The sequence below is a fragment of the Musca vetustissima genome, unplaced genomic scaffold (assembly GCF_032173495.1).
Source record: "Musca vetustissima isolate MV318-11 ecotype Yass unplaced genomic scaffold, APGP_CSIRO_Mvet_v1 utg4242, whole genome shotgun sequence".
Classification (NCBI taxonomy): Eukaryota; Metazoa; Arthropoda; class Insecta; order Diptera; family Muscidae; genus Musca; species Musca vetustissima.
In genome coordinates this window covers 68,356-84,550 of record NW_026878737.1, presented here as the reverse complement: position 1 = coordinate 84,550, position 16,195 = coordinate 68,356, and the positions used below count along the sequence as shown (strand labels likewise).

General features: G+C 36.1%; 2 protein-coding genes across 2 annotated transcripts in view; one reads left to right on the top strand and one right to left on the bottom strand.

Moving 5' to 3' along the window:
• LOC133323500 (calcium uniporter protein, mitochondrial) overlaps positions 1 to 16,195 on the bottom strand; it is a 128,942-nt gene that overhangs the window by 106,472 nt on the left and 6,275 nt on the right. The window lies entirely within an intron of this gene.
• The window catches only part of LOC133323508 (protein javelin), a 44,671-nt gene that overhangs the window by 26,466 nt on the left and 2,010 nt on the right, over positions 1 to 16,195 (top strand). The window contains exons 4-5 of the mRNA XM_061532430.1: positions 8,345 to 10,467; positions 10,760 to 13,578. Coding sequence (XP_061388414.1) covers positions 8,345 to 10,467; positions 10,760 to 13,578 — 4,942 coding nt within the window. The remainder of the gene's footprint in view (positions 1 to 8,344; positions 10,468 to 10,759; positions 13,579 to 16,195) is intronic.

Genomic DNA, 16,195 nt, shown 5'->3' with positions numbered 1-16,195 from the left:
TAGACCTCAGGTTCAATGTCAAGCTGACTAAACAATCCTACAAAACAATCGCACAGTTAATTTGTGTAGCATTAATGCTATTGTTTACTACTTTGTATTTTTATTGACGGATTTAGATTTATCGGTATCGGATTTCCATTTGTACATTCGTGATAGAATTTATAAAAAGGCTACTAGCAATTATGCTTCCATTACAATTTAATAGTAATGATTTTTTATCTGAAAGCTGAAGCAGCTAAGTGATTTAAAGTGCAATTTTAAAACAAATACTCGATGCGGCTACTAGCTACCGGTAGCAATTGTTTGGATTGCATCTCACTTAAACGCCAAGTACCAAATATGTATTGTTTAATTAAACTCTTAACCCTACGGTCAATAACCAAAAAAGTATACGTAGATCAATAACCGTGGTACATTTGTACCCATCCAAAGATAGCTCTGTAACTTATTAAAAAATTGGACTACCGTGAGTTTTTTTGTTTGAAATTAGTCTTTACATCTTCAAATAAAATTATATATACATTAAAATAATATATACTTAAATCCATGCTTAAATGATATATCTATCTAAAACAATCGTAGTAAATTCGGTATAGCTTTCGAATGGGTTAAGCTTTTTTAGTTATTTTTTTATTGGGATCTTATTTAGGTGTTCCTCAACCCCTCTGCAAATTTTTGTGGCCCTTGACAACATGGGGCCAACAGGGCGACTCGTGGAAATCAGAAACTACCTTGGTTTTCCTTTGGTATACATGGACTAAAACAATTATTATTGCCAATTATTCACATTTTATGAGTTTAGAGATTGTGATTGGCGCACTTTTAACATTATATAATACTTTAAAACGTTATTTAATGATAGTTTATATTTTTACGCCAATTTAGGATTGAAATAAATCAGACTAATTCGATTATAGAAACAGTTTAAGGCCCAATATGAAGAATAATTGGAAAATTACGGACAATAATCATTGTTTTTGTCCCTGTATACCAAGGGAAAACCAGGGTAGTTTATGATTTCCACGAGTCGCCCTGATGGTCCCATGTGGTCTAGGGCCACAAAAATTTGCAGAGGGGTTGAGGAACACCTAAATAAGATCCCAATAAAAAAAATAATAAAAAAGCTTAACCCATTCGAAAGCTATAAGGAATTTACTATGATTGTTTTAGATAGATTATCATTTAAGCATGGATTTAAATATATATTATTTTAATGTATATATAATTTTGAGTTCCTACATCTAGATCAGATCCGTAAAGACTAATTTCAAACAAAAAACCTCACGGTAGTCCAATTTTTTAATGTGTTACAGAGCTATCTTTGGATAATTGTCAAATGTACCATGGTTATTGATATACGTAGGTAATAACTTTTTAAAAAATTGTAAAAATTATATATATTATTTATAATTTTTTCTTTCGGTTATGTGTGAAAATACCTCAAGAATGATTCCTCAAAATTTGATTATCTCCATTATTAAAAATTTTACAGCATTTTTATTCAAAAAAAGGTACAAATGTACCCGGTTATTGACCGTAGGGTTAACATGGAGCGAGTCATATGACATTACAGATGAACTGATTCAGTGTTGGCTTTAAAACGAACAGTGTTTGCAAAACATCTTCAAATAAAACAGATGATACAAATTTGTGGATATATATGTACGTTGAAAAAGGTTACAAATGCGAATTTCAAAAGTTAAATTGCTATTGTTTCGAAAATAAACAATTAACCTTTGAAGAATCGTCTACAGATATCTTGTTTTTTCGTATATGTAAAAGTGACCACAGGCATAAATTATAAATGTGAAATAAATTAATTTATGTCATACAATAAAAGTATTATGAACCAGGAAAACCACTGGTATGTGGGGGATGCACAGTGAAAATGAGTTCTGAAGAATAAAAATCAATTTTTTTGTACACTGCAACACAAGGTTGATTATATATTAAATTTGTCGTCTCGTTTGCAATGACTCAAAATATTTACCTTGCTCAGAATAAAATTCAATATCGATTTAGATATGTCTGTGCGTCTGTCCGTTGAAATCACGTTAGAGCTTTGTAGTATGATTGATATTCAACATAGGATATATCGGATAATTTGAAATTTTGGGTTCTCGCTGGATAGAAATTCTACCTATAAAAATTGTCAACGGTACCTCTTTTGATATATAGGACAGTTAAAACACTTTTTATAACTGAATTGGCTCTAATTTGATATTTAGAATTTTCATTGGGTAGAGAATCCCTCCACCAAAAATTTATGATATCAGGCCATGTTCCGGAAAGCCCCAATAGAGCGATACTTTGGGTACGCTTTTCCACCTAATTGACTGTATTTTGATATTTGGGATTCTCATGCGGTGTCGAATCTTCCCACTAAACAAAATATTAATACCGGTCCACGTTTTGGTGTATATAATTATGCTACCCTATTTATAAATATACATAACTAGCATATACCCGCTACATCGTTAGTGAATGGGGCATGTATTTAAAACCCTATACCGACCATATTATTATTACAATTTTAGAACCATTTAGTACATATGTTCTCTTTAGTACGTTTTTCAAATCTATCTCTATATCTCAACCCTACACACCCATTCCGATCGCAACAGAAACCTACCCCTATACTAAATTTGGTGTCACTTCTTACACTTTGTACTCAAATCAAATATAGATTCACCCAAATCCAAATTGAGTATCAAATAGTTGAGTACCATTAAGTACCAAATTTCATGATTTAACCTCTGAAGGTTCACCTAAATCCAAATCTTACCAAATTTAGTTCCATTTAACACACATACCTTAATCATACACCCGCACAGTGATACTAAATCCATGTTTCAGGATTCAAACTCTATCGGTTCACCCACAATACAAATTGTAATAAATTTTGTACATAATAGTACCAATTGCCAATTATTCCTACATACCCCGATCGTACAACTCCACAGTGTTCCTAAATCAAAATTCCAGGATTCCAACTCTATCGCTTCACCACAATTTAAATTGTACCAAATTTAGTACACTTAGTACAAATTTCTAAAACTTCCTACAAATCCAAACTGTACCGATTATAGTACGATTTAGTACTTTTCGTACACATAAGTAACACATTTCCAAAACATATCTCAATCCTACACTCCGACGGTAATTTTAATTCAAATTCCAGGATTCCTGCTCGTTTGGGATTTCCAAATTAAATTTGTACCAAATATAGTACCATATAGTACTTTTTGTACACATGAGTACACGCTTTCAAACCCATCTCCTTCAATTAACCCTACTTCTCAACCTTAATTCACACTCCAAATTTCAAGTTTTTAGCTCTATCCATTCACATGCTACGAAATTGTACCAAATTTAGTACATTTTCGTACTTTTCGGATAGATAGTTCGAATTTCAAAAAACCCTTTTGCACATCTATCCTACACTCCCTCAACGACCACCAAACCAAATTTCAGAGTTCTAGCTCCACCGGTTCGCCAAATACAAATGGTATCACATGTAGTACTTTTTAGTACTTTTCGTACCGTTCTAGTACGAATTTCCAAAAACCCAGCATTATCTGTCAACTTTTGGACCCTCACCCAAAATGTCAAGATTCTAGCTTCAACCGTTACGTTTGGGCGTTGATGAATCGCTAAATCAGTCAGTCAGTCAATCACTTTACTATTTTATTAGTATAGATTATACTACCCTATTTTCGGTATTTTTAAGGTACTTTTAAGTTTTTAGAAACTTTGTAACCGAAGTGGCTGTAATTTGAAACATATGGTTCTCTGAAAATAAAGACAAAACTGTTGTTGTGTGTCAATAAAAAATTTCAGATCTACGTTTATCATGCGGAACAGTCGCCGGTCGAACAATTTGTTTAATAAACAGGCAATCATTTGCTTCGAAGTGCTTCTTTAACGAAACCATGTTTACGGCAGGTGTTCATGCAATGCAGACGGTCGAAATTCTCAAAGCTGATTGTATCTCACGGTATGCCACGTAGCGAACTTGCAGTATCAGTTCACGCACGGCATCAATGTTCTGGGGCGTAACGTCTGTTTTTGGACGTCTTTGAGCGAGCCTCACAAAATTGCTCATCATTAAAAAGTATGGTGCTTCATTCCCATACGAAGATCAGAGTTCATCGATGCACTGTTGTCGTGATAATCGACGTAGAAAGTTGTGAAAAAAAATATAAGAGTTCTTTTCGATTATTGGCAAATTGATTTTACAAAACCATATTAAATATTATTGCAGTAATTTGTATTCAGAATAAGAACAATTTATAAAAACTTTTTGTTCCACTGTAGTTTGTATCGGTAATTTTAAATCCATCGCGTGTTCCATCTCCCATGTTTACAGTGATGACGCAGACCCTTTGTAGCGATGCGAATCTGTTGGCAAGTTTGGTATTTGTGTATCTGTGACTCTTCCCAGTGAATGTGTGTGTGTGCGGCTGAGTACCAGTTGCCAGTATTTGACTCAGTTTCCAACTTTGTATAATGCGTGCTGGGTGGAAAGACAGATTTTTTTGTTTACTTCACACTGGGCGGTGGTTTGCGGGGGTTGTTTGTTTGTCTGTGGTTTCGAATTCGTTTGCTGGTGAAATCCACAGGTTGTTAAATGTTTCGGTTGAATTTTTAGCATCAGTTGCTTTTGACGTTTTGTCATACGTTAAAGTTGAAAAGTTCTAGCGAGAATTCAGTCAGGCGCGCAAAAAAACCCCAGAACTGACATACAGCCAACCAGTCTAACGCATGCAAAGGCAGGTGGTCAAAACAAATTATACCAACAAAACAACAATACGGAACCACCACTGGGCCAAAGGTTAATTTGCAATTCTATGTAACCCATACATATGGTAATTAATAACCCAAACCGACATAGATGGTAGATTTTGTGTTGTGATGCATTGAATCATTTCCTAATATCTGCCAATATGAATGACATGGAAGCGAAAGAACATGAAAATAAAAAACACAATCATATATCCAATTACATAAAAACCTACAATGAAATTGTCTGTTCTGGATTGATTGATAATCTGGATTAAGGCCGATTTAATCAGCTTTATGTGGTTAACATGGTTTGAAGAGTAAAAATCTGTCAACAGCCAATGATAGTTGCTATTTGATGCTAAATACAAAACCTGAATAATTCAAAAATACTTAATTAAAAATAATCAAGTGTTGGTGTGTGTGTGTGAGTGCGCGCGAGTTGCTTTGAAGTGCTGCTGCATATGTATCTCGTGATTTTAATTAAATTTATTGTTAATCGACCTCTTAACATCAAATTGTAATTTAATCTTAATTAATTACATGGATAATTGTAAAAGTGAAATATAATATATAGTGACTGGCCTACCCTTATCGACAGCAGTTAATATAACAAAAATCAGAAGTGGATGTAAAATGGGGATTAAATGTTAATTGATTGATTTTTTTGCAAAGAAGCTACACACAAATTGTGCATTAATAAAAATGCTTAATGCCTTAAATTATAATTAACATATTGATGTGAGATGCATACATAATAAATTTGGAAATGTCCCACAAATCAATAAAAATCAAATTACCTAAAATTGGTCGGGATCCATATATGGGTGCTATTTCAAAACAGAGAAGACTTTTCATTATTTGAAAAATTGAGATACCGCATTATACAGACATAGTGTGGAAAATTGATCTGGGACCTCGAACATACTGATGTTAATGTAAAAAGATGGGCCCATATTAAAAACCTGTAAGTTCTAAAGGCGAATCATTGGTGGTTTGATTATATTGTGTGGTGTGTATAGTCCACTTTCGTTGTAGTTTGTTTACTGGTTGTACCTTTCCGCTGTCCAAGGATTAAGAGACCAAGGCCCATAAAACCAGTCGAGTTGGACGCGATATAAGAGCGGGTACGCAACAGTAATTACCGCATGTATTAAGTGCTTTGTCAGTTAACGAGTTTATACCCAATTTTTGGGTAAATACTCAAAATATGGGTGCCTTTGTATGGGGCTATATCAAAACTTGGACCCAGGGACCCGATTTTCCATTTCAATATTTGCTTTGACATTAAAAACATGTAAGCAAAATTTTGGCCGTCTATGTCAAATTGCAGACACATCGGTTGGAAAATTCGCCCCATAAAGGTTCCCTTCCCAAAAACAACAAGCCAACCGTTTTTTAAGGTATCTTCGATTAAGACACCTTCAAAACTCGGGTTTTGAACGCTTCAATGTATGGAGCTATATCAAAACTTGGACCCAGGGACCCCATTTCAATATTTGCTTTGACATTAAAAACATGTAAGCAAAATTTTGGCCGCCTATGTCAAGTGGTAAGGCAGTTAATGAGCTTATACTCCATTTTTGGGTAAATACTCGGGCAATTACCCAAGTATTAGATTTCCTTTCATGAACGCCGAATGGCAAATTGCAGACACATCGGTTGGAAAATTCGCCCCATAAATGTTCCCTTCCCAAAAACAACATGCCAACCGTTTTTTAAGGCGTCTGCGATTAAGACACCTTCAAAACTCGGGTTTTGAATGCTTCAATAGCATCCGTATTTGTTCTTGATATGTGGAATTAAAATAAGCCATTGGAAACAAGGCATGGCAGTACGGCGGACTTTCAAGGTGGTCAATAAGGTCCAGAGTGCTGGTGTTATCATTGGGGCACAATGATTCGTTCTCTTTTGTTGGTTTTTCGAATTTGTTATATAACTTCAGGTAAACAAATTGTGGTTTACCACTCAGAATCTAAACTATACATGGCCATATGTCAAAGGGTATTGAGTAAATTTATCCTATAAAATACAAAAAATTCAATATTATTATATTAATAATATTAAGAACATTTTGTCTTTTATTTCTTTTGATCATTTACGTCCTCGATTCTCCTTCGAAAAATAATTTATCTACAAAATTCTGCAATGCTCAAAAACTTTTCACATTTTAATTTTTGATGGCCTTCAATTGAGGCATCTGCGCCTGCAACACCGATGATAAGTGAATAATTTAAAACTTTGTTGGATGGCATTGAAATGAAAGACTTGTGCGACAAAGAAATCAATTGTCAGTGCAGCGGTTAAATTGTGACAATTTCAACATGATTAGAATCTTGTATTTTTTGTGAGATTTTTGCATGCCTTTGAAGATTTGTAACAAAGAGTATTCAATGAATGTGCAATTAAATTTGAATGTAAATTATTTAATCAGAAAAAAACGTTTAAACATTTAAAAAAAAAAATGTGTAATATGTCATATAAATGGAAGGCAGTTAATTTGTAAATCCAATATCAAGCTGATGGACAATTCGATTTGATGCAAACCTTGTACATCATTTTACTAAACCTAAATGGAAGCAATTTAACATTTTGGATTCTCAATGGGCTGAGATGACCTTCATAATGACATTTATCTATCATTCATCATTATCGTTTAGAAGAAGCATTTAAAGCGGCAAGTTGTTGGATAATCAATATCACAGTTTATCCAATGTTAATATTGAAAAGTATTGATGCCCAATTGAGATTCTGTTGTAATTTCGATAGAAAAATGGTTTCAAGAAATCTTTCATTTTTTGTTAAAATTTAAAAGAAATAAAATAATCTTCATCAATCAAATCGCATTTTTTAATAAAATTTTTAACGATCTGTAGTCCAATTTTCAAAATAATTTATTCTGAAAGATATTTCCTTTGTTTCAAATCGTTCTGTTTTACTGGCCATAATAAATATTTCTCAATAACAATAGTGGTTAGATAATTCTAACACCTTGTAAAATTAATTTAGCCACCTAAATTAAAATATAAAACAAATAAATGAAATAGAATTTCACACATTTTTTATGAGACCTTGAACCCAACTATAAATTACTTTGCCAATCACAAATCTAATCATGCTTAAGATTTTAAGTGAGTATTAACAGACGTAGATTTGCATCACACTCAGTTTCATGCAGCCAGCCAGTCAGCCATTCGTAGCGATACGGCACGTCACATCGAGTAATATTTATCTTTTTTTTTTCGTTTACAATCAATTCTCAAATCTCAGGCAAGTACCCAGGCGTACAATTATCTCGAAATCTGAATGCATCTCGACGAAGTAGAAGGTTTACTTAGTCATCATCTGACTTTTTTGCCATTCGACTGGAACGAGAAAAATATTCATCTCCAGAGTTTGTGGGGGCGGAGGATGTAACATTAATACAAAGACCTATTTTTCCCAAACCCCTTTATTTGTGTGTGTGTGTGTGTGTGCATTTTCGCTTTACTTTTAGACGAGGCAATTCACTGGCGTTCATTCAGATACTCATTATATCTGTTTTTGTTTATTTTCCCAATAGATTAATTTATAGCAACAATAAACCACAACAACAGCAGCAGCAACAACAACAACAGCATCAAGTGCAGCAACAAGCACATCATCATCACCATCACACGTCAAGAGAAAAGCTAACAAATTGCAGTGGAGGTGGCAGCGTAAACGGCAGCATTGCTGGCGGGGCTGTTAGTTCTGCTCCATCCGTTGATGTCGATGCTGAGGAGCAAAGCAACGAAAGTGTAGCCGAGACTTGCGAATCGCATCAGCAACAATTAAAGCATTACAATCAACAGCAGCAACAACAACAGAAATCTCACTCGCACTATCATCAACATTATCACGAAACCGTCCAGCCACAACAGCAGCAACACGCCGTGAGTGCGGCATCTGTGGCCAACGACTATTACGATCATCTAAAACGTCTAGACAAATTGGCGTTGGGGCTTGTGGCCGAACAATTGCATCCGTGGCACAACGACAAAAGCGATTTAGAAAGTCTCAATTCTGATTATTTCAAAAACTCACTGCATCAATCGCATGAACTGAAACCGCAACAACAACACCACCACCAATACGAAATTGAGGCCTTGGAACAGGCCGTGAATTTGTTGACTCAGGATAAACCTAGAATTTATCAGTCGCGTCGTCAGAAACGTCATAGTGTGGACAACGTTCACAAATTGACTCATTCTGCCGCAGCCAGTGGCGGCGAATCCTGTCCCGAAAATAGTCAAAGCAGTGTCTTCCCTGAAACCACAACCAGCAATTCGGATGATCAAAGCGATAGTGGCTCCTTGTCCGAGCAGGAATACGATATAACGAAGATAGAAGAGATTTACCAGAAGACCCGCATAGAGGGCGACGCAGACAGTTACGAAATTATCAGCTTAACGACTACGACCAGGACACGCTTCGAGTCAACAGGGGACGAGTGTGAAAACGAGGATCACACCCATCATAGGCATTTGGATGAGTGCGACTATACTCGGGATCAACACGAATATAGCGATCACATTGAAGAAGGGGAGGAGGCAGAGGATTCAAATCAACATACCACAACTGATACGGAAGTTGAGGGTACTCTCAAGAGGTCCAGAGCTGTGAGTGAGAATCTACAGAAAATCATAGCCTATGATTCCGTGTATCTGTCATCGGAGGAAAGTTCCGATAGTACTCTAGTCGATCCGGATACTTCTCTGGAAGTGACTAGCCTACGTACCTGCATAGACGAAGTTGAAACTGTTTTGCACATCTCCATTGAGGATGCGGTCTATGAGCCGAAGGCTAAACTGAATAAACTCGACATTGAATTGGAGTGTGGCAACGAAGGTCCCATTGGTTTTGTAGAGACTGTTAATACAAAAATCGAAATATTGGAACAGGACTCGTGTGAGGAATTGGAACCTGAGGAGGTGACGCCTGTATACACACAAATACTAAAAGTCGAGCACACCCCCTCTGCGATTAACCCAAATACGGTAATTACCACAGCTCCCGTGGGAGTAACCTCCAGTGCAGCTAGCAAACCAAAAATTCTCTCCGTTGTAGAGAAACGGAAACTCAAGCGGTATTCAGATTCGGCATATTCCTCGAATGTCAGCGATTCGTCGGAACGTACCTATGGCAGTTACCCGTCAAATGAATCGACAGCTTTTAGCCACCATTTAAAGCGACAAGTGGCAGAACCTCTATATATTCCGCTAAAATCGAATTTGGGGGATAATCAATATCACAGTTTGCCGGATGTTAATATTGGACAGATCTTAAGGGTATCCGAAACTATTGATGCTCAATTGAGATCCTGTTATAATTTCGATAATTATCGTTCACTGGATAATAGCGCGGTTTTAGAAAGTCACGTAAATGAGTCGAGTATTGCTGCAAGCAACGATTTACTTACGAAAGATGTTCGCTGTCTGAGTAGACGTCAGAAGCGTGAAGATACTATAACTACAGAAGATATTTATGATTCTATAAAACGTTTTGGCAGAGCTCATCAACGTTATCGTCAAAAGGAAAGTCAACAGCAGCAACAAAAACAACAACAGCAGCAGCAACGACAAGAACACCAGCAATCCAAAGATAATATCAACACAACGAATGGGGACAATATTGAAGTGGAGGAGAAGGAAGTGCAAAGTAAGGGTAAGTGGCATATTTGACAATTAGGAGTTTTTAAAGCCTGGAACTGATTGCTATTTTGACGGTACAAATTTATAATCAGATTTCCTGTATCCTTATTGTTGGGCTCAGTATTCTAAATTATGTGTGCATAGCAAATCATAGCAGCATTATTTTAATGGTCCTAAGCACAAATTCTAATCAAATCGACTGCAATTTTTAAATGCTTAAGATGGAGATAATACTACATACACATATTCTATCCTATTAACTTGACAATTTAAATTATACTTTTTTTTATTTTCTTTGAAAACAGATCTAAAACAAAATTCTGGAATTCAAAAAGGAAAAGCTGAAATTAAAATCCAAGAAGATAAAATCGATACACCAGATAATTCGACACAAACCAAAATTACAACATATCCAACAACAAAAATTGAGGAAAACAACACTGAACCAACTTCCCTGGAATGCCATTTGGAAGCAAGTCAACCTACAACCCTTAACGACCCATACGATAGCTTCGAAAAACCCAAAGAAGCTCCACAAATAACAATTGAAAATTTTAGTCAGCAAATAGAGCGTAGAGCCAAAGAAATACGTCAAAGCGGCAGACGTAATAAACAACAGCAAATTGAATTTGCTAATCGAGCTAAATTTCGCTTAGAGAACACCTTAACGAGTTACAAAGAAAACGAGGAAACCGTCAACCGAGCGACAACACACCAAAGTAAAACAACAACACTTCCATCAGCACCACCACCTCCGCCAGCTCCTCCATTCCGCATTGTTGTAACGGATGCCCATAACAATATTATTGAGGAGGATTCTATAGAGAGTCGGGAAAACTATACCATTCTAAGAAACTCAAGCCCTGACCAGGAAAATCCCAAACAAGTCCAAGAGCCCGACGAAGAAGAAAAGGAAAATTTTAATTCTGTTAATGTGCGACGAACACGAAAAGAAGAATCACAAAACGATTTGCAAGTTATTAAATTGAACAAGGAACGATCGAATAGTCGGCAGAGCTCACTTCGTAGAGCTCCATCTAAGCCCAAACGCCAACAGTACCCAACCCACGTAGCCCATCTAAACGGCAACGATACGAAAAAGTCACTGGTGTCGTCACCCAAAAGTAAGGAGCGACGTGTCCTAAGCAACCAAATTTATCGAGCACGTCCCGTTAAAGTGATTACAACAACAGACTCCTTCCGACGCAGCAAAGTTAAACAGACAGCCAGCAAAATGTCACGACCTCAGATACTCCAAGTAATCGATAACAAGAGAAAATCACACGACAATGGGAACCCCACCACTGTCACCACCAACCACAACGATGGCAATCACGTGGAGGAGGAATACCTCAAAAAGGTTGATGCTGTACGTTGTTATTGGTCTAAATTGGTTAACGAGGAAGAACAACCAAATCATCAGGTGGAGAAATTAGAACAGCAATCGCCAAAAGACTCCGGTCACAGTGAGGATGCCACAAAAGAAACAGCAAAACCCCAAATTGTTTCTACGGAAAGGGAAAAAGAAAATTGCCAAATAAACAACAACGACACTAGTACGCCAGCAATGCAACCTCCCGAGAAACGACATTTCATATTGGGTGCACAATCGACAACTAATCCTTCGGTTACTCCAGTCAACGGCACAACAAAGCAGCATACCAATGCTGCTGGTCAAGACCACCCCGCCACCAAACATAATCCCGACGATTACTGCAGTTTCATGCCCAGCATTGAAATCGTCGAACTGGATGGTGACAAAAAGGCGACCATTGTCAGTGCGGTGCCAGCCAATGCCACTGCAGATGATACACTAGACGCCACCGAACCACAGTTCGATCATATCCGTTATAAGGTCATGAAGTCACAGCAGTTATTACGCAGCAATCTCTTGGCACGCAACACCAAGGAGGCACAATTCGACGGCCTCATTCAGTACTTGCAGGAATACAGTTTCCAAGAGTTGTTATCCAACAATAATGTAGTCATTGTGGAGCCAGTAAGGACCAAAATAGAAAGGCCATTAGGCACCGCCTCAACCTCCTCTTCCTGCCTGGGATTTGGTAAAAATGCCAAAGACAAGCGGACAAATGGCGATGGTAAACAACAGCCAGAGGCTGGTTCAGCTGGCATTGTTGGTGAGATCGATGAAAGCCGTTGTCGAAAGCAACGCACCAACAGCACTTCGAGCAGCACGGCGAGCACGGGTGGAGGTGGTGGCGGCGGCATAAAACGACACTTTTTCTATCAACCTGTGCGTGTAAATCGTGAACTGTACGAGGAGGAATTACCAAATCCCGACACAGTGCGAAATGTGCGTAAGTTTTTCGAGGAACACATTTTGCCGACACCGGGTCAAGGTCTTCTGACGACAGCTGCAGTGGCAGTCTCAACGACTGCAACGGGTACGGCAACAATTACAACAACTACGACAACAGCCACCCTGACAAAAACCACACACAAAAACAGCGGCAATGGTATTTCGGGCAAACAGGCGAGTCCGAAATCTCGTCGGACTAGAAAATATCGTTACCTGACCATTGATACATCATATGGTCATGCGGCAGGTGGCAACACCACAGCTAAGCTACAACAACGTCGGCAACAGGAAGAAAAAAACAACAACAATGCCCGACAATCACGTAAATGGGACACTGCAAGCCTGTCGAGTGGTGTTTCGAGTGGAGATTTATCATCACCCTGCGAGTGTAACGAAACCACCGATGCCAAAGCTGATGACGGCAACACCAATTCATCATCGAATGAAAAATTCGAAGGTGTCCATGTGCAGGATATTGTGAAACAACATAATGGGGTATCGGGTAAGAAGTCTCGTGTATCGGCTACCGGCATACCAGTGCGATCGTCGAGTGTTCGTACCCGCAGTGCAATTGCCGGTTCCGCGGCCTATGCCAGTCTACACAAGAAATCAAATAAACAGAGCATGTATCGTAATATTTATGAATATCATGCAATTCATCGTCAACAGCAGCATCCAGATTCCGATGATCAGACGACAGCCTCGGCAGCTGATGAGGGCAATGATGCGGACGATGATGATGATTTGTTTGGAGATATCGATGATGATGGCAATGAGCTGTGCGATACCTATTATGTTAGTAATGTAAGTTAATTACATGCATTTCAATGAATGTTACCCAAATACGCATTGCATATAAAAATATAAAGTTGAAATTTTTCAACATTGACAATGCGTATTTTGATTTTTTTTTGTTTTTTGAATATAGAATTCCAGTCATTCAAAATTTTGTTTTTTGTAAATGTAAACATTTTTGGATTAATTAAGAATGAAAACAATTTTCGCCATTTTCAATTGACAAAAAATAAGGTCCTTACGTATTTGGGTAATACGGACGTTCAACGGGCCTAATGGATCGAAACGAGTGAATTATTACTAAACTTTTGTTAAAGTTAAAAATTTCTGATTCAACATTGATAGAGATGGCATATTTTTGATACTAATAAGTTTGACCGTATAAAGGAACCGATATATGACTTATGTTTTGAAGAAACACAATTTTGGTAAAATCTAAACCAGATTTGAACCTCTATTTTGATTAGCCACATTTGTCATCGCATTATAAGGTAAAGGTTTTAATAATTGGTATGGAGTAACATTCGATTTTTTAGAAGTAAGAACATCTTGCCTCAGATATATTATTAGGTACAAACAAGTGGAATTTGTAGACAATTTTATTTTAGAGGTCAATATTTCTAGCTCACCACATAGAAGTGCAACTCGCTCAGCACAAGTACAGGTTGCGTATGATTAACGACGTGCTGTATTAACTCCGCAAAATCGATGTGTCCCTTATGCTGGACAACTGAATCGAATTAGAACGTAACATGTAAGGCAATATAGGGTATAACGACATTGCCAGATTTCAATACCAACATTTTATGTAAATTCTCCCAATGTGTCGTCCATGCCATTAAGAATGGCGATAAAGCCAAACTTTGATTAACATCCACTACTAACAACGTTGTGGTCATTTGTCATCTCGTTTGTAGAATGATTGCAAAAGCTATAGCTATAGAAAACGTCATATGAAAAAAAAACAACGAACTGAAGGACATCGTACATCACTTGTTATCCTAACAAACTATGACAAAAACGTAACAAATGAAAACAGGATACATCAAAACATCCGTCAACACATGACTGGCAGCGAATAATGTTATTAACCAAGTGTGGCGGAAAAAAGGAAATTCTACAAAAAAAAAAAAAAAAAAAAAAAAAAAAAAAAATCACAAAATCACCACTCATAAATAAAATAGTTTTTTTTTTCTTTTGCTGAATACAATTTGTAAGGAGAGAAAATTCGAGGAATTGGCGTTTTTAATGGAAATAATTAGGTGATATAAATTTTTCTCTAGAAGAGGTTAGCTGAATTGATTCCGTTCATAACAAAAATGTATATAAATTGGGGTATTTTAAAGAAAAACACTGCGGAATCGCCATTTACTTTAGAATATGATAGCTGAATTGATATCAACTATATTAATAGGTAGCTGAATTAGGTTATTCTAAATAAGCCCCTTAATAAATTGAGTATTAGTAAAAATAAGCCATGCTAAATTTTTGTAAAAAAATATCTTGCTGTATTGAGCTTTAACAAAAAAAGGACATCACTGAAAAACTTTGCTGAATTGAAAAAAGTAAATTCCACAGAATAAATAACAATTTTATAATTAAAATTTGGAAACCGAGAAACTTTGCGGAATCAGGATTTTCAATGGACACAGTACATTGATTTTTTTCTTAACAAAAAATGTAGAAATAAATTGAGTTTTAATAACAAAAACATTACTTAATTGAGCTTAAGTAATGAATAAATCACCACTCATAATCAAAATAGAATTTGTAAACAGAAAAACTTCAGTTTTTTACGAGAAGAAGCTAGCTGAGTTGATTTTTTTCCTACAAACAATTCTCTAATTAATAATTGTCATTTATCTTAGAATATGGCAGCTGAATTGATATCAACTGTAGAAAAAGATAGCTGAATCAAGTGTTCCTACATAAATGAGTAATAAATAAGCCATGCTGAATTGATTCTTGTAATAAAAAACCTTGCTGAATTGACTTTTTATAATGAAAAACGTTACCGAAGAGAAAACATAAATTCTACAGAATAAATCACCACTCATAATTAAAATAGAATTTTTAAACAGAAAAACTTTGCGGAATTGGGATTTTCAATAAAAAAATTAGGTGACTTCAGTTTTTCTCTAGAAGTTTGCTGAATTGATGTTTTTTCTTAACAAAAATAAATGCCTTACTTAGTTGAGTATTAGCAAATAAATAAGCCATGCTGAATTGGTTTTTGCAACAAAAAACCATGCTGAATTGAGTTTTAATAACAAATAACATCATGAAATTGTGTTTTCGTGAAATGAAAAACGTTGCTGATTTAAGGTTTTATAACGAAAAATGTTATCCAAAATGCATTTTTCTTTAGAAGAAGTTAGCTGAATTGGCATTTTCATATGAAATATAATATTTAAATTAATATTGCATTACTAAACTTTAATATTTATAGACAGCCTAAAAGTATGCTAAAATATTGACATTTTTTGGATTCATTGTGATCATTAAAATTATTTTTTTCTTAATTTTTAGATTTGTGTATTTTAAAATTTTAGAACATTGTTTTGTGAAAGAGGATTATTATTTTTGAAAAAGTTAGAGGGTTCAACTTTCCGCGCATTCCTAAACT